We start from the raw sequence: 21,766 nt of genomic DNA on the forward strand, positions 1-21,766 counted from the left end.
GACGGCCATCTTGAGGCACATCACGACCTACAGGCAACACCGGCAAGACCCAGGAAGGTAACCCGATTGGGAGTACTCTATATGAGAGCAAATTTCCTTTTTTTATTCAAGATATTTAATTTAATACTTTGAAAAATTAAAGGACATCTTCTGTGATGGAAGCCGAGGGAAAGGCCACCAAGAGATTCGGGTGGGTTGTCCTTCTATATTACCTAGTCGCCCGTTATGATATTCCTTTACGAGAATAGCCTACTTTCACCCCCTTTTAAAATGAAGAAAGAAAGAAGGGTCGACGTTTAGACCGCTCCCTCCATTACACTGAGAGTAGCCCATACCACAAACAACTCTCCTGAACCATTTCTTGGAAAAATACCAGCCCCTTTCGGTTCATATTGAGACGAGACTAATTCTATTTTCTTTCTATTCAGAATTCAGTTAACGACGAGATTTAGTATCCTTTCTTGCATTTTCCATATTGACTCACTTCTAGATAGATTAGTTGATTCACAATGCCCGCAGATACCTATATATAGAATTTAACCTTTTTATTGGAATATGTTTATCTAAGCCAGATCGAACTAGTCTTAATATATGGAAGATCTTGGGGACAAGGAGCTTAAACTTCGCCGTCCACCACCATGATGGAGCCAATTGAGATGGTCGCCATCACGCCGGAGCAGGAGGACCGGTTGGTGGTGGCCGTCCGCAAGGTCAACACAACAACACGCAACATCGGCCGCCACAAACAAAAGAAGAGGGAGGGTGCTTTGGCGGCGGCCGGTCACGTAGTACCTCCTTCGCCAAAGCATGTGAACTGGCGGATGTTGGTCGTGCAATCCCTGCCGCCCTGGTCGACAACTATATCCGCCATACTACTATGCCGCCCCGCGGCCTGGTTTGTAGCTGCAGTCTGCGTACACCGTCATCGACGACCATTAAGTGCCAGTCAATGTCGACCTCAATGGGGACGGCGTAACAGTCGTAGTCCCGATCGCCGACACTTTTGATTGGTTCAAGGAACCACTTAATGAAATTGTATAAATCGTCATAAACGACGTAACAGTTATTGCAAATGAATAAAGCTTGAGTTTTCCTTAAAAAAACGAGTATGGATTCACAAAAAAGGACAGGATTACGGGCTGGGCCGAGCAAAAGGCCGGCAAAGCCCACCTTGTGCCCAAAAGCCCGGGACGGCCATGGTGCGAGGCACCTTGAAATACCTCGCCTTGGCGCCCAACGTAACCGCCTCAACCAACAGCTTTCTCTCGCCTCTCCTCACCGGCCGGCCGGAGCCCCAAACGAACCAAGAAACCCTCTCACGCCCTCCTCCACCGCGCAGCGCCCACCTCCAAGCGGCACAGCGCCGGCGACCGATGGACCAGTTCCACGACGGGCAGCACGTGCGGCTGCGGAACCGCCGGCGCGGCCGGTACGTCCGCGCCGCGGCCGACGGGGTGAGAGTCACCCTCAGCCAGCGCCGCGCGTCGCTGAACGTGGCGTGGACGGTGCACTTGTACCACAGCGCCGACGGCGACGGCCCGTACCTGCTCCTCCACAGCGCCGCCTACGGCCGCTACCTCGCCGCCACGGACATGCCGCTGCCGGGCGGGCACGGCCGCTTCCGCGTCGAGCAGCGCAGGTACGACCAGCCGGAGCTGAGGCCCATCATGTGGCAGGCCATCGGGGGCGCGGGCGGGGACGTCGTGCTCCGCAACGTCGGTGGCCTCCACCTCAGCGTCCGCGTCCGCGGCGTCCGCACCATGTTCTACTGGACCGTGGAGCCCATCCCAGCCAGAGAGGCCGCGCCTCGCCTTCCACCGCCGCTTTCGGTGAGATTGCTCTCGAATTGCTTCTTGCCGCCATTGCTGCCAGCTCTGTTTCTCGAGATTCAGAAAGAAAATTCAGAGTCGAAATTCAGATTGCTTCCTTGATTTGATCTCCTTCTCAACATAACAATTCATGCTTCTTTGGTAGTTCGGGCAGGAGGAGCCGAGGGCGGAGCGGCGGATCCGGGTGGTGCAGGCGACCGCCGAGGGGCTCTACGCCGACGAAGGCTGGTCCCATTTCCAGTTCTTCGGGAGGTGCGTGAACCACCTGAGGAACGCTCTGGCCAGGCACCTCAACCTGCCGCGGAGCCCCGCCTTCGTCATGTGCGTCCGAGCGGGCCGCCACGGGAGGCTCACCCCGCTCGTCGTCGACCTGCCCCACGGCGGCTCCGGCGAGACCCTCGAGGTCGTCGTCATCCTGTCCGGGACCCCCGGTGTGAGCCTCTCTCCATGTCATACTGAATTTGGTATGCACGATGTGCAGATCTGATCGTAAAAGATGGTCTGAACTCTGAAGCTAGTAGAAAGAAACTACTGTTTCCACATTTCTTTTCTTGATCCAGATATAATTCAGTTCGTCCGTTTGGTAACATTTTGTGGCTAGTAAAAAATATGGAACCTAAAAAGCCAAACAAAGTCCAGTGCCAGTCATCTCAGTTCATCTTTGCAGATAATATACTGAGTTTCTTCTAGCCACTGAACAAAATTCAGGCTGCATCCTTGAATGGACAGTGCTTAAAAGCTTAGTTCCTTGCATATTTATATTGATTTGGGTTTTGCCTTCTTGATGCTATCATTATACTGTTCTTGATAATTTGTCTGCCACTTAACTTCCACATTATTCCTGCTGATTCAGCCTATGATGCGCTGCGGCACCCGGATATCGACGCAGAGTAGAGAAAGATCAGAGCTGGAGTATAGAGAGTTCACTTTTTCACAAGTTTCGCCACCTCGGATACGATGACAGCAGAAATTTTGCCTATAGATAGATAGATAGATAGAATAGATATAGATTGAGAAAATTCAGCAGCTCTAGTGTTTAGCTGAACTTGGTCCGTTCCTGACAGGACAGGGAGAGGGGGAAGCCCCGTCTGTTTTGGCCTCGCTGCTCCATGATTCAGAACTGCCGACGAAGGCATTGTTGCGTCCCATGGATGAACAATGTTTGTTGTGATGCTTGTCGTAGTAGTTGCTACATTGTCGCTCTTCTGATATTCATCTCTGTGATGTGATTGGCACCGTTTCTTTTCACTGTAGAGGCTCCTGTAATGAGTAATAAGTCGATGATCCTGCAGAAAAAATAATTAGATCATGCATTTCGGGTAACTGAAAATGCTCTGATTTTTGCAACGAGTTGATGGTCCTGCATCCCTTTTAGAATATACATTTCGTGTATAACTGAATAATGTACTGGGTTCTTCCTGTGAGCAGTAATGGGATTTTTAACGCATGAAATAAAAATCAGATTTTATCCAGGAGCTCTACATGATAACTAGTTTCTGCACATCACACTGTTTTCATCTTCTTGTTGTGTACATCTCCGGTTCAAGTTCTGCAAGGTTTTTCTGGGCTTTTTTTTCAGGCACGGTTTTCGCTTGGTTTTTCTATTTCTTTTTTCCTTCTTAGTTTTATTTTATTTTTCATTTTTCCTTATTATTTTTGAAGAATTTTCTTTTGAATTTTTGGGCTTTTTAGAAATTTGTGCAACATTTTTTCCAAATCCGCAATTGTTTTCCAAATTTGTGAACATTTTTCAGACTCATGAACTTTTTAAAAATTTAACTCATGATCAATTTTCAAATTCATTTTTTTTCAATCCATGAATCTTTTTCCATCTTCATGATCTTTTAAATTTTCTAACTCGTAACAATTTTCAAAGTCGTGAACACTTTGCAAAGTTAGTGGGCGAAGTGAGCGAGCATGCAAAGCTGCCGCATTATTAGGCTGCAGACTACTAGCTAGCGAGTGCCAATACCTAACCAACGCTTAAAGCACTGATTAGGAGCTTTCCAAATAGATGGCGCCACGCACAGGATTTGTCCGAAATAGATTGCGCCTGTCTTTCCTCATTTTGTTCAAAATTACAATCATTCGTACTTTCATAAAACTTACAAAAAATTCAAAATAAGTTCTGTATTTCAAAATTGCTCAGAATGTCAAAACACAAACATTTCTTTAAACTAGCAAGATGTCCATGCGTTGCACGAAACATCAAGATGCATTTGTATGAATAGTTTATCTTGTGGGAGAAAAGGATGAACGAGGGAAGGCCTTATTTGCAAATGTGGAGAGGGATGTGGGTATCCTTTTGCAAAATTGTCATTGTTTCCTTCCTATCCGTCAGATATAAATCGAACGGCCTATATTGCAGGATGGCAGGCACACCATCATCACCAACTCTGCTTTTTATAAGAGTAGAGAAATAGCAAACAAAAATTTACACACAAACAATTTTTGACTTTTTTGACATTTTCTAAAAAATACTAACAAATTCGAAATTTCATAAATATCGTAGAAAAATACGAAAAAAGGTTTGAAACCAATTGTTTGTAGAATTTGCTCGAACATTTTTGTATTTGTGTAGAATGTTTTTGATAACATGAACATTTATGAAATTCTGAACATATTTTGAAGTCCCGAACATTATTTGCAAATCACGGAACAATTTTTAGTGTTTCAACAAGGTTGCAAAAAAGGGGAACAATTTTTGAATTTATGGATGAATTTTGAAAAAAGGGACATTTTTTGATTCAATATACTTTTTTTAATCCACGAGCGCTTGGACCTAGCTCAACAGACGCCCGATGGGAGCGATGCTGTCGCTTAGTTGGGTAAACGCCTAAGTTTCTTTTTCTATTTTTTTGTGTTTCTACTCTTATTTTTTCGTTAATTTATTTTTCTCCTTTTTGAACTTTACTACTCTTATTGGAACATGTTCAAAAAGCAGAAATTTTATTTGGAATACGAAAATAATAGTTTGAAATAACCTTTTCAAATTATGGTTTTAAATTCTTTTTCATTCAAACGTTTATTAAATGCTTAAAAAAGCATTTTGTGTTTTCATTTTTATTCCTTTGTACTTATTTGTTAAGTTAAATACTAAAAATAATAGTTTTAAGTACCTGTTTAAATTATGATTTTAAATAATTATTTTCTTCATACCTGTCATAGATGCCTACCAAGGGCATGCGCACCTGCTCACAAAAGTTTGGGCCATTTCAAGAATGTCCAAAAAAACCATGTCCAAAGTAGGCTGTCCGGGTAGGCCATATTCCATAAGCTCTGTTTGAGAGCACGTTGTTTCACGACATGCATCAAATGACCCCAGTTTTTTTTTCATTGGCTTCTATGAACAATTCAAGGCACCATGTCGATTAGTTTTGATTTTCAATAAATTTTGTAGTTTTTTCGGTCAAAAAGCCCAATAAATGGCTGGTCATGTCACAACTTGCATACGGTGTTGGAAATCATTGAAACCTAACATGCAATTGGTAGTTTAAAACCATTGAAATGGGCGTTTTGAAAAAGATTAAAAGTGGTCTTTGGAAATAATTATAATGAGACTTTTGATTTATTTTTAACCAAGAATTTGAAATTACCTTTTTTGAATTAGTGAAACAGTCGAAATCCCTTTTTGAAACAATGGAACAATGTATTGTTTATGAAAGCTGATTTCAAACATAGCTGAAACAGTAACATAAAAATCAGCCAAATATGTCCAAGTTTGATCTTGCTCTGAAGGGCTTCTTAGTACTATTTTGAATATATTGTTTTTAATGGGATATTTAGTTCTAGAGATATCAATCATTCAAAGTATGATAATGAATTAAAACTATGTCTTCTGTATGGAGAAAGAGAATACATCCAACGGTCCTTTTTCCAATCTCTCACCCTCTCTCTCCTTGCATAAACCTGACAATAGCCTTTGTATTCCTCTTTTCGGACTCCTGTATTACACACGGGGAAACGTTGTCTCAAATTATATACTACATATAAAGTCATCACTAAAAAATTGTAGCAAATGAGTGAAGGTATGGGAGGTGGTTCGATAAGGAAAATGAAGGTAAGAGAGGCGGTGCTCCGGAGTATGGGTTGGGCCGAAAAGACGTCAGGGAAGCCCAGCTTGTGCCCAAAGCCCGGAACGGCATGGCGTGTGGCACTGGTAGAAAAAAGGCCTTTAGTCCCGGTTCGCAAAGGCCTTTAGTCCCGGCTGTGCAACCGGGACTAAATATGCGCGACTAAAGACCCCCCCTTAGTCGCGCCTCTTACGAACCGCGACTAAAGGCTTTAGTCCCGGTTCTCGTGGCTAACCGGGACTAAAGGCCCGTCCACGTGGGCGCCAGGGGTCCGTCGGGGCGGAGGATCTTTAGTCCCGGTTCTCGTGGCTAACCGGGACTAAAGGCCTCCTCCGCAGGTTTAGGGTTTTAGCCCCCCTAAACCTGGTTTCTTTTTAATTTGTAGTGTTTTATTTCTTTTATATTTTATTTTGTGTTTTATTTTAATTTTGATGAAGTTTCAGTACACATATTCTATGCTACTATATACATGCATATGAAATTTCAAACAAGAAGAATTCAAGAGGAATATATAATATATATTCAATCTCGGGTGACCATATACAACTTCGAACAAGTTTCAATCTCGGGTATGCATATAAATTTCTTCGTCCTCGGTATAGTGTTCTCCTTTAGGATTGATGACTTCCCTCATGAAAAATCCTGCTAATTCATCTTGAATTGGTCGGAAGCGAGCTTCTGGACTAAGCCTCCTCCGCAAGTTATCCGTCGCCTTCCGCACGCTATCCGATGCCTTCCGCTCAGAGGTGTGTCTCCGGATGTTCTCACAAACATAGTATCCACATAGATTGGTCCCCAGTGGCTGCTTATCCACATTAACTAACCTTCTAAAATCTAGCTCATGTTTGAATTCACCGACAATTTCTTCTGAGAACCGTCTCCAAACCCTACAGGGCAAAGAAAATTAAATGAACAAGGGAGTTATTAGTTACTTGATATTAGGAAATGAACGAAAGAGACCGATCGATATAGAGCTCAAATGATTGAAAATAATTACTTTTGCAGCATTTTTCTCATGTCGGCCCAACGCTTTGGATCCGAATCCATAGAGTCCATGATTAGAACTCTGGAGGTGTGAAGTTCAATATTTAGCAGAATCCAGTGGAACCTGCGGACACGTTACATGCACAGTCATGCATAACTCATCGATTAGACATACCATGCATGGAGTAAACAAAAGAGAATGGGCACAAGAGAGAAACACTCACCCAAAATGGTAAGGAAATAGAATATGACTTTTGAGTTGATGCTTTCTAAGAAACTTGTACAAGTCTTTCTCCACGTCTTCGGGGTGATTTTGTAACACATGTCCATTAACGATATGTGGGTCAATGAACCCAACATCATGGATGTTTCTTATTTTGCATTCCCAAATCTTCAATCTGCATAATAGCATACACAACAATATAGTTAGGACAATATATATATATATATATATATATATATATATATATATATATATATATATATATATATATATATATATATATATATAGTGTAGGCAATGAAGAACGAGATGAGGTAGAAATAAATCACTTACAGAACGTAGCAACTCAGCATAGATTTGTCGAGGTCGCGCAGATTGAACAGCTGGAACAATTCACTCATATGAACTTGTACAGAGTACCGTTTGGTGTGATGCTCCTCTGTAACATCCGCATAAACATATTCTTTGTCGGCCCATGTTATGAATTGCTTGTACCAACGTAGCAGATTTCGCATTTGTGGTGGTAGACTCTTTTCCCGCGCAGGCTCGACGAGAGGCCCATTCCGCACATATTGTAATGCTATCTCACATACTGGCGCATCCTCAAGGCCTAAGAAGGCACGAAGAGTCAAACCCATCTCGGACGCTTGTTTCATGGCACTCGCTACAGTCAATCCAAGTGCTGCCGCAGCTGCTATGATCTCGGGGTCCTCTTCCGGACCGGCTTTCACTATGAGCGGGGGGATCGATTGTTTCTTCTGCATCCCGAGCTGGTCAACTTGTTTCCCGCTTTTTTTACTTTCTTCTTTCTCCTCCTTCAATATTTTTGCTTGCCTACGAAGTTCATGTCCATAGTCGTCAGGCATATTCAGCTCGGCTTGGGACGGTGTCGTCAAAAAATCCTTAGCCCACTTCTTTTGCTTCTCAGTGAATACTTGCTTGGGCTCAGGCTCTTTTATCGCCTTCATATCCGCCTTCCATTTCTCATAATGAGCAGACGCGACCAATTTGGTTTCAGCTTCACTAAGTTCCCAAGGCCTTGGGAGGAGAGGCTTCAGTGATGGCTCCGGTACCCTTGTGGTCTTAGGTACATAAGGGTCCGGGTTAATAGTCCAGGAGCGGGTTTCCTTGCTGTCCGCCTGCTTCTGCTTCTTCGCCGGAGGTGGATTGGGGGGCGTCGTACCTGCCGGAGGAGGATTGGGGGGCGTCGTACCCGCCGGAGGTTGTGGATCGGGGGACGGCGTCGAATGGCGTGAAGGAGGTGTAGGTGAACCACCACGACCACCACCACCGCCACCACCGCCACCACCACCACCACCACCACCATCGGAGGGGGGTGGACTTGCTAGCCTTGGCGCCTCGCCTGGAAACACTATGTACTTCTTTTTCCATAGAATGATCTGGCGCTTGACATCTCCAAGTCTTCTCTCCCCTTCGGGTGTAGCTTTGTCAATCTCCAGGTCCTCAAACCCTTGGACTATGTCTTCCACCGTGACACGAGCATAGCCATATGCAATGGGGTTGTTGTGGTGGAGTGCTCCAGGTGTACAGGGTAAAGCACTGCCGCTAGCTACCTTCGTGGAAACGTTCCCCACGGGATAATGCAGATCACATTCTTTCACCTCCTTTACATCATCCACGGGGTAGTGAGGCTCCGGTGCACGAATCTCGATCATCGGTGCACTAGCACCAGGCGGGGCATCCGTGGAAGCCACGCTGCTTCTCCGCTGCTGGCTTCCGCGATCCGCTTCATGATCTTCATGCGGCCCTGCAGCCGATTTTTCTTTTACTATTTCATGCACGGTCTGCTTCAACTCATGGAGTTCCGATGCAAACTTCGCCATAAGATCTGCATCCCGGTCCGTCTTTCTCTTACGGCTTCTGTAACAGTACGGGTCATTGTCCTGGGAAAACCCTACTTTCCACGGAACTTTGCCTTTGCCTCGTACACGTCCTCCGTGTTCATCATTCCCGAGGGCTGTTGTCAGTGCGTCTTTCTCTCTGTTGAACTTGATCAAGCCCTCTTGAGCTTGGGTCATTGCGTCAATAAGGGCTTGGGTGGGAGCAAACTTTTTCTTCCGGTGAACACACACCCCTGTCTCCGGGTCTAGCGATCCCCCATGCCCGTACCACCAGCTTTTGGCCCTTGGGTCCCATCCCTCTGTACCTAGAGGGATTCCTCGCACCCTCAGGTCCTCCTCCATCTTCTGCCACCTAGGCTCCGAAAGGCGGTATCCTCCTGGCCCCATAATATGATGGAACTTTTTCTTACTCGCATTATCCTTATTTTTTTCGATATTTCCTTGAAATGCTCCGATTGCTTTTGCCTCACAAATTCTGGCCAATCATCTTTCAGTTTCTCATGTTGTCCATTGAAATCCGGAGTCTTGCCCTTGTTGACATAGTCACGGGTTAAATTTTTCTTGAAGTTCCGGAATGCTTCGCCCATCTTCTGAAGAGCGAACTCTTTAACTAGCCTCCTCCTCTCACGTCCACCCGGAACCTCGTTACCGAATTCATCGACTTTGTTGTATTCCGGAGGTAGAATGAAATGTTCCATAATCTTTCTCCAGCAATCCTTTTTCGTTCTCTTGTCGACAAAACTGAAACCAAGACGTGCCTTCTTTGGCTCCTTCCATTCCTGGACGGTGATCGGAACGTTGTCTCTAACAACGACTCCGCATTGGTTGATAAACTTTGAGGTGTGCTGTAGGGGCTTGCCGGTTTCACTGACAAACTCAATGGCATATGTTTCTCCTGTTTTCATCGCCTTGGATTTGCCACGCTTTGTCGTACTCGATCCGGCCGAGGGCTAAAAAAAGAAAGAGAGTCGCGCGCGTTAATACATATGTATTCACATTTCAGTAAGTTTGTATCACGAGAGGCTCAATGTATATATATACCTCGCCGGAGGTGGTTGCTACTTGCAATTCGAGATCGTCGTTTGTTGACGGTTGACCTCCGTCGACAATGTCCGTTCCTTCACCTTCTTGATTATCGCCTTCTTGATCACCGTCAAGGTTCAGAAAAGAAGAGACTACATCCTCTTCTTGCTCATATTCTGAGCCCGGCACATAAGGAATCTCGTTGTTGATGATGCCCATTAAATAACGTTCAGCCTCCGGATCCCTAAGCGGCTCGGCTCTATCGTCCGCCATATGTCACTCCTGCATGTAGTAAAAATTCTTTAAGTATAAAGGAATTAAAAAATAAGATTAAGGGGACATAGAGGAGGAGGAATTAAAAAATAAGATTATTGAGCACTGCCAAGTATTTTGTTTTTCCTTTTCTTCTTCCTTTTCTTTTTCCTTTTCTTCTTCCTTTTCTTCTTCCTTTTCTTTTTCCTTTTCTTCTTCCTTTTCTTCTTCCTTTTCTTTTTCCTTTTCTTCTTCCTTTTCTTTTTCCTTTTCTTCTTCCTTTTCTTCTTCCTTTTCTTATTTTGTTTTTCCTTTTCTTCTTCCTTTTCTTTTTTCCTTTTCTTCTTCCTTTTCTTCTTCCTTTTCTTCTTCCTTTTCCTTTTCTTCTTCCTTTTCTTTTTCCTTTTCTTTTTCCTTTTCTTCTTCCTTTTCTTCTTCCTTTTCTTTTTCCTTTTCTTCTTCCTTTTCTTCTTCCTTTTCTTTTTCCTTTTCTTATTTTGTTTTTCCTTTTCTTCTGTTTGTTTTGTTTTCTTTGTTTTTCTTTTTGGTTTTCATTTGGTTTCTTTCTTCTTCCTTTTTTTGAAACACATTTAACATTTAACATTTAACATTTTCATTTGGTTTCTTTCTTCTTCTTCCTTTTTTTTGGTTTCTTTCTTCTTCTTCCTTTTTCTTTTTGGTTTTCTTTTTCTTTCTTCTTCTTCCTTTTTTTGAAACACATTTAACATTTAACATTTAACATTTTCATTTGGTTTCTTTCTTCTTCTTCCTTTTTCTTTCTTCTTCTTCCTTTTTCTTTTTGGTTTCTTCTTCTTCTTCCTTTTTCTTTCTTCTTCTTCCTTTTTCTTTTTCTTTCTTCTTCTTCCTTTTTCTTTCTTCTTCTTCCTTTTTCTTTCTTCTTCTTCCATTCCCACTTGGGGCAGCGGGCGGCGGGCGGCGGGCGGCGCGGGCAGGGGCAGGGCCAGGGGCGGCGGGCGGCGGGCAGGGGCAGGGCAGGGCAGGGGCGGCGGCGGCGGCGCGCTAGGGCATGGCAGGGGCGGCGGCGGCGCTCACTGGGGGCGGGGGCGGCGGCGCGCAGGGCAGGGGAAGTGGGGGGCGGCGAAGCTCACTGGGGGCAGGGCGTCGGCGTCGGGGCAGGGCGTCGGCGTCGATCGGCGTCGGGGCAGCAGCCTGGCGGCGTCGGCGTCAATCGGCGTCGGGGCAGGGCTTCGGCGTCGAGAGGAGAATGGGAGGTGGCGGAAACTGCTAAGTGCTATATATATAGACAGAGCTTTAGTCCCGGTTGGGGAGGCGGACCGCGACTAAAGGTACCCTTTAGTCCCGGTTGGGGACACCAACCGCGACTAAAGGGTACCTTTAGTCGTGGTCCGCCTCCCCAACCGGGACTAAAGGTTTTTCGCGCCGCTTTCGTTCCCGCGCAGAAAGAGCCTTTAGTCGCGGTTCGTGTCACGAACCGCGACTAAAGGTCCTTTTTCATATAAAATAAAACTAATTCATTTTAAAATCTTAAAAATACAATTATATATCAAAAAAATCAGAAAAATAAAACTAATTCATTTTAAAATCTTAAAAATACAAATAATATATTAAAAAAAATCAGAAAAATAAAAATAATTCATTTTAAAATATTGAAAATACAAATAATATATCAAAAAAATCAGAAAAATAAAACTAATTCATATTAAAATCTTAAAAATACAATTATATATCAAAAAAATCAGAAAAATAAAACTAATTCATTTTAAAATCTTAAAAATACAACTATATATCAAAAAATCAGAAAAATAAAACTAATTCATTTTAAAATCTTAAAAATACAAATAATATATCAAAAAAATCAGAAAAATAAAACTAATTCATTTTAAAATCTTAAAAATACAAATAATATATCAAAAAAATCAGAAAAATAAAACTAATTCATTTTAAAATCTTGAAAATACAAATAATATATCAAAAAAAAAATCAGAAAAATAAAACTAATTCATTTTAAAATCTTAAAAATACAATTATATATCAAAAAAATCAGAAAAATAAAACTAATTCATTTTAAAATCTTAAAAATACAATTATATATCAAAAAAATAAGAAAAATAAAACTAATTCATTTTAAAATCTTAAAAATACAAATAATATATCAAAAAATCAGAAAAATAAAACTAATTCATTTTAAAATCTTGAAAATACAAATAATATATCAAAAAAATCAGAAAAATAAAACTAATTCATTTTAAAATCTTAAAAATACAAATAATATATCAAAAAATTCAGTTCATCGATCCCTTGAAGGTTTGACAAAAGGTTTGATACATCATTCAGTTCATCGACCAAATACAAATCATCCGGATTCGCCATCGTACGTTTTAATTCACATGATCCATTCAACAAAGTTTGGTACAATAAATTATTACACATCAATTCTTCCCTTGTGTCCCTGCTTGCTTACGATTGTGCCGTATCCATGGAGCATCCTCATCATTTAACTTAATGCTTGGATCAGTGTTCACTTTGAAGGGCGGAATTTCACCAAACATATTATAATCTTCTGACATGTCTGTCTTGTCCTCCACTCCCACGATATTTCTTTTCCCTGAAAGAACAATGTGGCGCTTTGGATCATCGCATGATGTACTGATCGTTTTCTTATCTTTCCGTTTCCTCGGTTTGCTACTCATGTCCTTCAAATAAAAAACCTGAGCGACATCTTTGGCAAGGACGAATGGTTCGTCAAGGTAACCAAGATTGTTGAAATCCACCATTGTCATTCCGTATTGCTCGTCCACCTTTACCCCACCTCCTGTTAGCTTGAACCATTTGCACCGGAACAAAGGGACCTTAAAGGAGGGTCCATAGTCAAGTTCCCATATCTCCTCTATGTAACCATAATATGTGACCTTTCGCCCATTCTCGGTTGCTGCATCAAAGCGGACACCACTGTTTTGGTTGGTGCTCTTTTTATCTTGGGCGATGGTGTAAAATGTATTCCCATTTATCTCGTACCCTTGGAAAATCGTTATAGTCGAAGATGGTTTCTTGGCCAACATGTATAGCTGATCTCCAACATCATCATTGTCATTCATTAAATGTTTTCGCAACCAACTGCCGAAAGTCTCCATGTGGGCCTTTCTAATCTAGGATTCAGGCTTCCCCGGGTTGTCCGAGCGTAAAATATTCTTGTGTTGCTCGAAGTACGGAGCCACCAAGCTGGAATTTTGCAGAACTGTGTGGTGTGCTTCAGTCATAGAATGACCGTCCATACATATCGTGGATTTCCTTCCGATCTTGCCTTTTCCACTTAGTCTCCCCTCATGCCGCGATTGAGGAATACCAATCGGCTTAAGGTCAGGAACATAGTCAATACAGAACTCAATTACCTCCTCATTTCCATAGCCCTTGACGATGCTTCCTTCTGGCCTAGCACGGTTACGAACATATTTCTTTAATACTCCCATGAACCTCTCAAAGGGGAACATATTGTGTAGAAATACAGGACCGAGAATGGAAATCTCTTCGACTAGGTGGAGCAGGAGGTGCGTCATAATATCGAAGAAGGATGGTGGGAACACCAACTCGAAACTGACAAGGCATTGGACCACATCGTTCTGTAACCGTGGTAGATCTTCTGGATTGATTACCTTCTGAGAGATTGCATTGACGAATGCACATAGCTTCACAATGGCTACTCGAACATTTTCCGGTAGGAGCCCCCTCAAAGCAATCGGAAGCAATTGCGTCATAATCACGTGGCAGTCGTGAGACTTCAGGTTTTGGAACTTTTTCTCCGCCATGTTTATTATTCCCTTTATATTCGACGAGAAGCCAGACGGGACCTTCATACTTCTCAGGCATTCAAAAAAATGACCTTCTCTTCTTTGGTAAGAGCGTAGCTGGCACGACCTTGAAACCATTCCGGATGCCGGTTATCTGGGTCTTTCAAAAGTTGCTGGTCCTGCCGTGCTTCCTTTGTATCATTTGTCTTCCCATACACGCCCAAGAAGCTTAGCAGGTTCACACAAATATTCTTCGTAACATGCATCACGTCGATTGCAGAGCGGACATCTAGGACTTTCCAATATTCTAGCTCCCAAAATATAGATTTCTTCTTCCACATGGGTGCGTGCCCGTCAACTCCCCGCGGAACTGATTGTCCGCCAGGACCCTTTCCAAAGATGACTTTCAAATCCTTGACCATATCAAATATCTCAGCACCAGTACGTTCCGCAGGCTTCGGCCGGTGATCTGCCTTGCCGTTGAAATGCTTGCCTTTCTTTCTTACGTTATGATTTCGGGGAAGAAATCGACGATGACCCAGGTACACGTTCTTCTTACAATTAACCAAACGTACACTTTCAGTCTCATGTAAGCAGTGCGTGCATGCATTGTATCCCTTATTTGTCTGTCCCGAAAGGTTACTGAGAGCAGGCCAATCGTTGATGGTTACAAAAAGCAACACTCGTAGGTCAAATTCCTCTCCTTTGTGCTCATCCCAGACACGTACACCAGGTCTGGCCCACAACTGTAAAAGTTCATCAACTAATGGCCTTAGGTACACATCGATGTCGTTCCCGGGTTGCTTTGGACCTTGGATGAGCACTGGCATCATAATGAACTTCCGCTTCATGCACAACCAAGGAGGAAGGTTGTAGATGCATAGAGTCACGGGCCAGGTGCTATGGCTGGAGCTCTGCTCGCCAAAAGGATTCATGCCATTAGTACTTAGACCAAATCTTATGTTCCTTGCGTCAGCTGCAAAATCTTTGAACACTCTGTCGATCTTTCTCCATTGCGTTCCATCAGCGGTGTGTCTCAACTCCCCGTCGGACTTACGGTCCTCTTTGTGCCATCGCAACGACTTGGCATGCTTTTTGTTCCTGAACAGACGTTTCAACCGTGGTATTATAGGAGCATACCACATCACCTTGGCGGGAACCCTCTTCCTGGGTTTCTCGCCCTCAACATCGTCACCAGGGTCATCGCCTCTGATCTTATAACGCAATGCAGTGCATACAGGGCATTCATTCAAATTCTCGTATTCACCGCGGTAGAGGATGCAGTCGTTAATGCATGCATGTATCTTCAGAACCTCTAAACCTAGAGGGCAGACAACCTTCTTTGCTTCGTACGTACTGGCGGGCAACTCGTTATTCTTCGGAAACATATTCTTCAACATTTTCAGCAAATTTTCAAATGATGAGTCACCTACACCTTCCTGTGCCTTCCATTTTAGCAAATCCAGTGTGCAGCCCAGCTTTTTCAGACTATTATCGCATCCTGGATACAACGACTTTTTGTGATCCTCTAACATGCGATCCAAATTCTCCCTATCCTTGTCAGTTTCGCAGCGTCTCCGTGCATCAGCAATGGTCCGACCAAGATCATCAGGGCTCATCATGTGCCTCTTCTTCACCTTCACCTAACCCTTCCCCACCTTCAGCGTCATCCTCCATGAAAGTATCACCGAAATGATCATGATAGTTGTCATCGATATCATCCCCTTCTTCATCTTCTTCCATTCTAACCCCTCTTTCTCCATGCTTGGTCCAACAATTATAGCTTCGCATGAAACCGTGCCGAAGCAGGTGCATGTGAACGTCTCTTGAGGAGGAGTAACCCTTCTGATTCTTATAGAAAGCACATGGACAGATAATAAAACCTTGCTGCTTGTTCGCATTTGCCACTACGAGGAAATCTTTCAAACCCGTAGTGAACTCGCCGGAGAGTCGGGGACCGTACATTCATTGCCGATTCATCTGCATTATTATTATATAAAGTATATAATTAACCATCATGCATTTGTTAAACTAACTAGCTAGAAATAATACAAATTAAACAATGAACTACACACATGCATATTTTATCAATGACACATGAAAGGTTCAAGTTGCTAACCGCGATCGCGGAGGAAAAATAAATGAGAAAGCTCAAGTGTGGCTCGGACACTTCATATCATGTTTGTTTCAGGCTCTCGGGCATTTCATCGAACACCTTGTGTGCATAGGAGGAACCAAAAGCAAACCCACCACCCCCTTCTGAATATTGTGAAGTGAGCTGAGTGAAGTGAAGTGAGCTGAGTCCTATATATAGGGATGGGCCTTTAGTCCCGGTTGGCCTGGCCAACCGCGACTAAAGGCCTTCGGGGACCTTTAGTCCCGGTTGGCCAGGCCAACCGGGACTAAAGCCCCTCCCGTCCGCCAGCTGGATGGGCCTTTAGTCCCGGTTGGCCTGGCCAACCGCGACTAAAGGCCTTCGGGGACCTTTAGTCCCGGTTGGCCAGGCCAACCGGGACTAAAGCCCCTCCCATCCGCTAGCTGTCGACCGAGCGCGCTGGGCCCAGATAGTTGGTCGCGGGTCTCCTCCCGAACCGCGACTAAAGACCCCTTTTGTCGCGGTTCAATTATTTTAGGGACTAATGGGGGCGTATGGAAGCCTCTTTTTCTACTAGTGTGGCACCTTGAAATACCTCGGCTTGGCGCTCAAAGTAACCGCCGCACCCAACAGCTTTCTTTCTCCTGTCCTCGCCGGCCGGCCGGAGCCCCAGCGAACCAAGAACCTCTCCCACCTCCAAGCGGCACAGCACCGGCGACCAATGGAGCAGTTCCATGACAGGCAGCACGTGCGGCTGCGGAGCCGCGGGCGTGGCAAGTACCTCCTCGCCGCCGACGACGGGGAGAGCGTCACCCTCTGCCAGCACCACGCGACACTGAACGTGGCCTGGGCGGTGCACCTCTACCTATTGATGTTGTAGAGTGCATTTGCTTGTAGGGATTGGCACTATCTATTGATGTTGTCACTTAACCAACATTGACATGTGACAGTGGTTTTCCTGGAAATTGGAATGCCAATATGTTATCGTTTAGCTTTCCTGCATAAAGAAAAATAAAAAGAATATGTCGTTTAACTGCTGTAGGCGTGGTGATCTTAGTTGGTGCCGTCAAAATTGGTGACAAGCAACGATGTGTGTGGCCATATAGCCTTCTCCACTAACCATTGTATGCTATATGAACAAGTGATGCATCCATACAAGTTGTCAGTCCTTCATGGTTTATATATTTACAAACAATGTTCGTTACCCACCACCACACCACTATTTCCTTCTCATCTGATATGCGGTTCGTTTGGTCAGCTCATTAGTGACTTAGAATTTGCCTAAGATAAGTCCAGTTTATGATGTAATGTTTGTTTAATTAGCAAAAAGATAAACGGGTTGAGGTTTTTGCTACTATCCCATTTGGATGTATTGGTATTGCTATCTATTCAGTCCAGTTCTAGGTGTTTCCGTGGTAAAACCTGTGAAGTGAGGGGCCTGAGGCTGCTGTTGTAAATTATAATATCCATTGACTCCTTTACCTTTATGTTATGTCTTCATTTTGTAGTTTCTTTGGAATCTGGTCCAAAGGAACAGATGTTTTGGTTAGCAGTTGTATTAGGAGCTACTCTGAACATGGTTGCGTTTCTTTTTCTTTTTGAAATGGAACCAGGGAAATGATCCCTGATGATCTAAAAAAACAACCATTACTATCCAATATCTGTGGTAAAACAACAGCAACCGTGAAGTGGTTGCTATTACAATATCCATTGACTCCTCCTTTACCTTTATGTTCCATCTCTGCTTTGTAGTTTCTTTGGAATCTGGTCCAAATAGATAGATGTGTTGGTTAGTAGTTGTATTAGGAGATACTCTGAACTTAGGTTGTGTTTTTTTGGAACCGGGGAAATAATCCATGATGATCTAAAAGAACATTTGTATGTATTTACCTAATATAGTACGTGAAATAAGCTTAAGCTTGATGTGAAATAAGCTCAAGCTCAAAGCAATCCTCCTGGTGACTTTGGTAAATTAGTTATTGGCTTATGGCATCCTGCATTTTTTGTGGATATGATGTAGAAATAGAGCGATGGTTCAGAATCTATCACATGGTGCTGGAGATATTGTTGAGCTGGGCTTCGCCCCTGTACTTGACTATCGTTTCCTATAACACAGCTTATACTTTGGAGATGTATCACCTAGCATAATGTTTACTTTTAAGACATTTTACTCGACCGCAGAATGAATTCACTTGTAGTGTTGGAATATTTTCTATAACTACTGGCAAAACCAGGATACTATGTGTATTATTTCACCAAAATAATTGTCACGCAACTATTTTGAACTAAAATTCTTACATTTCAATTATTGGGTGCAGATGATAGACATGATCTCTGCCATTGAAGAGCTTAGTGGGCTGACCACTAGGGAACTTAGTGAGATGCTCAAGGGAGTCAGAGAGCTTCGTCTTGCAGTGAAAGGCATAAGATGAAAGTCCAGAGCAGGTACCTATATAGGTGCAACATTTACATCTATATTTTAGTCACCTTTTTGCTAACATGTGTTCTTTGCAAGTGGACTTATAAGGTTTATTTCCAGTGATTCGAAGTTTGTGCTTTTTGTTCCTAGGATTTGGTGGATTTAGCCCCCAGGTGCTAATTTTGCTCTAAAAATATCTTATCTGCTAGTCATATAATTGGCTCATCTAGGGTTGTGTGCAACTTCTGTCAGGATTTGCTCTTGTTAGAGTGACGATTCCTCTTTTGGGTATTTATGTCATGGATGAGATTCACATGATAATTTGTTTGGGCCATATGTTGTATAACTGAATTTTGTTGTGGTTTGTGTTCTATAATCTTAGATCTTAGTACTGTTTCTCTGAATTTCCTAGTCTATGATGATCACCAAATATCAGCATGCTTGTCTTGTAAGGTCATGTTTTGTTTGCAATGTTCTCTACTTGGCTTGGCTTCCCTTGATTGATGTTGATTATGCTGTGCATTTTTGCATATCTTGGTCATGTTGGGATATGCATTTTATTCCCCTATCCGTGACTATGTGTATAGAAATGTTACAAGTGACCTCATTTGAGTAGGCTTGCTCGTTAGGAATCACACTAGTAATTGGCCTTGGTACTCCAAGCCAAATTATTCAGTTAATTCGCTGTTAACATGGTTACATAGAGCTAAACTATATATGCTAGATTGCTTTGTATATTTGTTTATGTAGGATCCAACCTTGCATCTGCTTTGCCTGATGTACTTCGCTTAGAAGAAATAGTGTGATATAAGGTGTTAGTGAATAGTGATGGTCATTCTACATCTGAAGTCATCAAACAATTATGTTGTAACATGGACACCGCAGGGATGACGGAGGACGAGGCGGAAACGAGGCCGCCTGAGGCGGCGTAGGGGGACCGCCACAGATCGGCTCTCACTCTCACAATCCTCGCGCGGTGGTGTCGACGAGAGGAAAGGATGGGCCGACGGGATCAGGCGGTGACCATGTCGCCTCGTCGCAGCATGAGTTTGGACGGGAGGAGAGACGATGGACTCAATGGCGGGTTTCTTTTGCCGTCGGGACGGATCCGGGCGTATGGATCGAAGGGCGTCTTCGATTCACTCTGCCTTCCCGCTGGATGGCGCTCCTCGATCTAGAGAACGAAGTGCTCGCCGGCGAATATCTTCTGGACGGCGACTTGATTGAGGTGGGGTTTCAATTCAAATTTGATTCTTATAGCGTGGTTGTGGGCGATTGCGTGCAGATTGATGTTCGCCCAAAGGCAACGGAGAAGATTGATCTGACGGGGCCCATAGCGATGGCGACGTTGGCGCCAGGGTCCTCGACGCCGGCCCGCGCTGTTGCTTCCGGTGATCGCCGGAGGGTGGGTGGGAGATTTTGGGTTCTTGCGGACGATGACAGCGGAGATGACGAGGTTGACGGCGGACGATCCGGAGGCTCGACGGCCTGCTCGCCTACTCCCTCAGATATAATCTGTGAGGCTTTTTCCGGCCAAGATGAGGATGAGGTGGCAGAGATCGTGGAGACGGTCGTCCCTCCCGAGGACCCGGCGAGGAACGGCCTGCGGCCCGGAGAGAAGCTGGAGCTGCTCCGGCGTGTCGTTCGTCGGAGGACGGCGGTGAACGCACCTCGGCCATGGAGGGGTCCAATTCCCAAGGTATGTCTTCCCAAACTTACGGTATTCGATTTGGTTGCGCCGGAGGCGTGGACGGCTGTGGTCAGACGGAAGAAGGGCTGCCGTGCGGCGGCCGGCCGGCAGCAAGCGGCGCCGGCGGCATCGATCGGGATCGCGGCGGCGAGGGCCCTGCGTTTGAATTCCCTGATTGGCGCGTGTGGGCCTCCGGTGGCTACTGGGCCTCCTTCGGCTGGGTATGTGGCCCAGTGCGAAGGGACTGCAGTTGGGCCGAGCCTAGTAATTCTGGAAAAGGACGTGAGAGACGCATGCAGTGTTCGATCGGTTTCCTCCTCTCCCTGCTCGCGCCGTAGGGTTCTGGTGCGGCGCTCCCCTCATCGGCGGGCGGATCCTGGCGGTCGTGCTCATCGCATCCCCCCGCTAGTGTCCATGGCGGGACGCGGTGTGGCCAGGAAGAGACCGGCCGAACCCCCTGGGGCGGGCCGCGCTGGGACTGCGCCGGGCGGTGGCCGTACTGCGGTGACTTCGGCTGTGCCGCCGCCATCTGTTGTCTTCGGTCGTGGAGCTGGCCGGGGCGCGGTGCCCCCCGTGCCGCAGGCGGGAGGGCGCGGCGGATCGTTGCCGGGTGCGGCCGTGGGGCGTGGTGCCATGGCGTCTGCCGGCGCTCGCGCACCGGTGATTGCGGCCTCGGGCTTGGCGCCTAGCCATGGTGTTGCTGGTAGGGGCGGCACGGCGCCTAAGCCGCGAACGACGGGGGCGCCGGGGTCTGTGGGACATCTGCCTAGGCAAGCACCGCCACCCCACTTCGTCACCAAACCTGTGGCTGGTGCTAATGCCGCGCCTCGGGGACAATGGGGAGACGATGGTTTTGACGCATATGGGGCAGGTGTGCACCGTGGCTCGTCGTCGACGGGTGGTGGCCGAGGTTACGCTTGGCAGAGCGACGGTTCGGCCGAGCGACCGTTCCTGGGACCCCAGGGTGGCTTTGTTGAGGGTGCTTCTGGTCCGGATTCTAGACAGCGTGGTGGCTTCCGTGGGCATCGTGGTGGTCGGGGCGGGAGAGGGGGCCGGTACCGTCCACGTCCGCCGCCACCACCGGTTGTTGTCGAGCAGATGACTGATAGCGGGGCTGCAGAGGAGCCTGTGTTGACCGATCACGCTATGGAGGTGGTGACGGCTCTTGCTTCTGCTCCGGTTCCTGAGAACGAGGTTATGCCTGATGTGTCTGCAGAGATGATGGACAGGGCTGAGTCTGATAGAGCGTCCAAGTGGGCGCGCAGGAAGGAAAAGATGCTTTGTTATCGTTGCGGTGACAAGGGTCACTTCATTGCGGAGTGTGTGGCGCGGTTATGCGATACCTGCGGTAAACTGGCACATGAATCTGGGGATTGTCCGTTACTGCGCGAGCAGGCACCTTCACTCATGATGTATGGAGTATACTGTGCTGGGCTAACTTTTTTCGAGTCTCCGACTGAGCACGAGGTGCCTGACGAGTCTCCGAGTCAGACCACGGGGATTGTCAAGGTCACCAGAGGGGAGGTGTTTGAGGCACAGATCGTGCAGC

The 21,766-nt window shown here is 45.4% G+C and overlaps 1 protein-coding gene across 1 annotated transcript; it reads left to right on the forward strand.

Moving 5' to 3' along the window:
* Positions 1–1,373: 1,373 nt before the first annotated feature.
* LOC109743120 (uncharacterized) lies at positions 1,374–2,723 on the forward strand. Its single transcript, XM_020302203.1, has 3 exons — positions 1,374–1,829; positions 1,975–2,260; positions 2,683–2,723. The coding sequence occupies exons 1-3, from the start codon at positions 1,374–1,376 to the stop codon at positions 2,721–2,723; spliced, it is 783 nt and encodes a 260-aa protein (XP_020157792.1).
* The last annotated feature ends 19,043 nt before the right edge of the window (positions 2,724–21,766 follow it).

The sequence above is a fragment of the Aegilops tauschii genome, chromosome 7 (genome assembly GCF_002575655.3).
Source record: "Aegilops tauschii subsp. strangulata cultivar AL8/78 chromosome 7, Aet v6.0, whole genome shotgun sequence".
NCBI lineage: Eukaryota > Viridiplantae > Streptophyta > Magnoliopsida > Poales > Poaceae > Aegilops > Aegilops tauschii.

Coding starts and splice junctions, on each gene's coding strand:
- LOC109743120 (XM_020302203.1), top strand. CDS start 1,374: ATGGACCAGTTCCACGACGGGCAGCACGTGCGGCTGCGGAACCGCCGG. Junction 1,830..1,974: donor GCCTTCCACCGCCGCTTTCG/GTGAGATTGCTC, acceptor CTTCTTTGGTAG/TTCGGGCAGGAGGAGCCGAG. Junction 2,261..2,682: donor CATCCTGTCCGGGACCCCCG/GTGTGAGCCTCT, acceptor CTGCTGATTCAG/CCTATGATGCGCTGCGGCAC.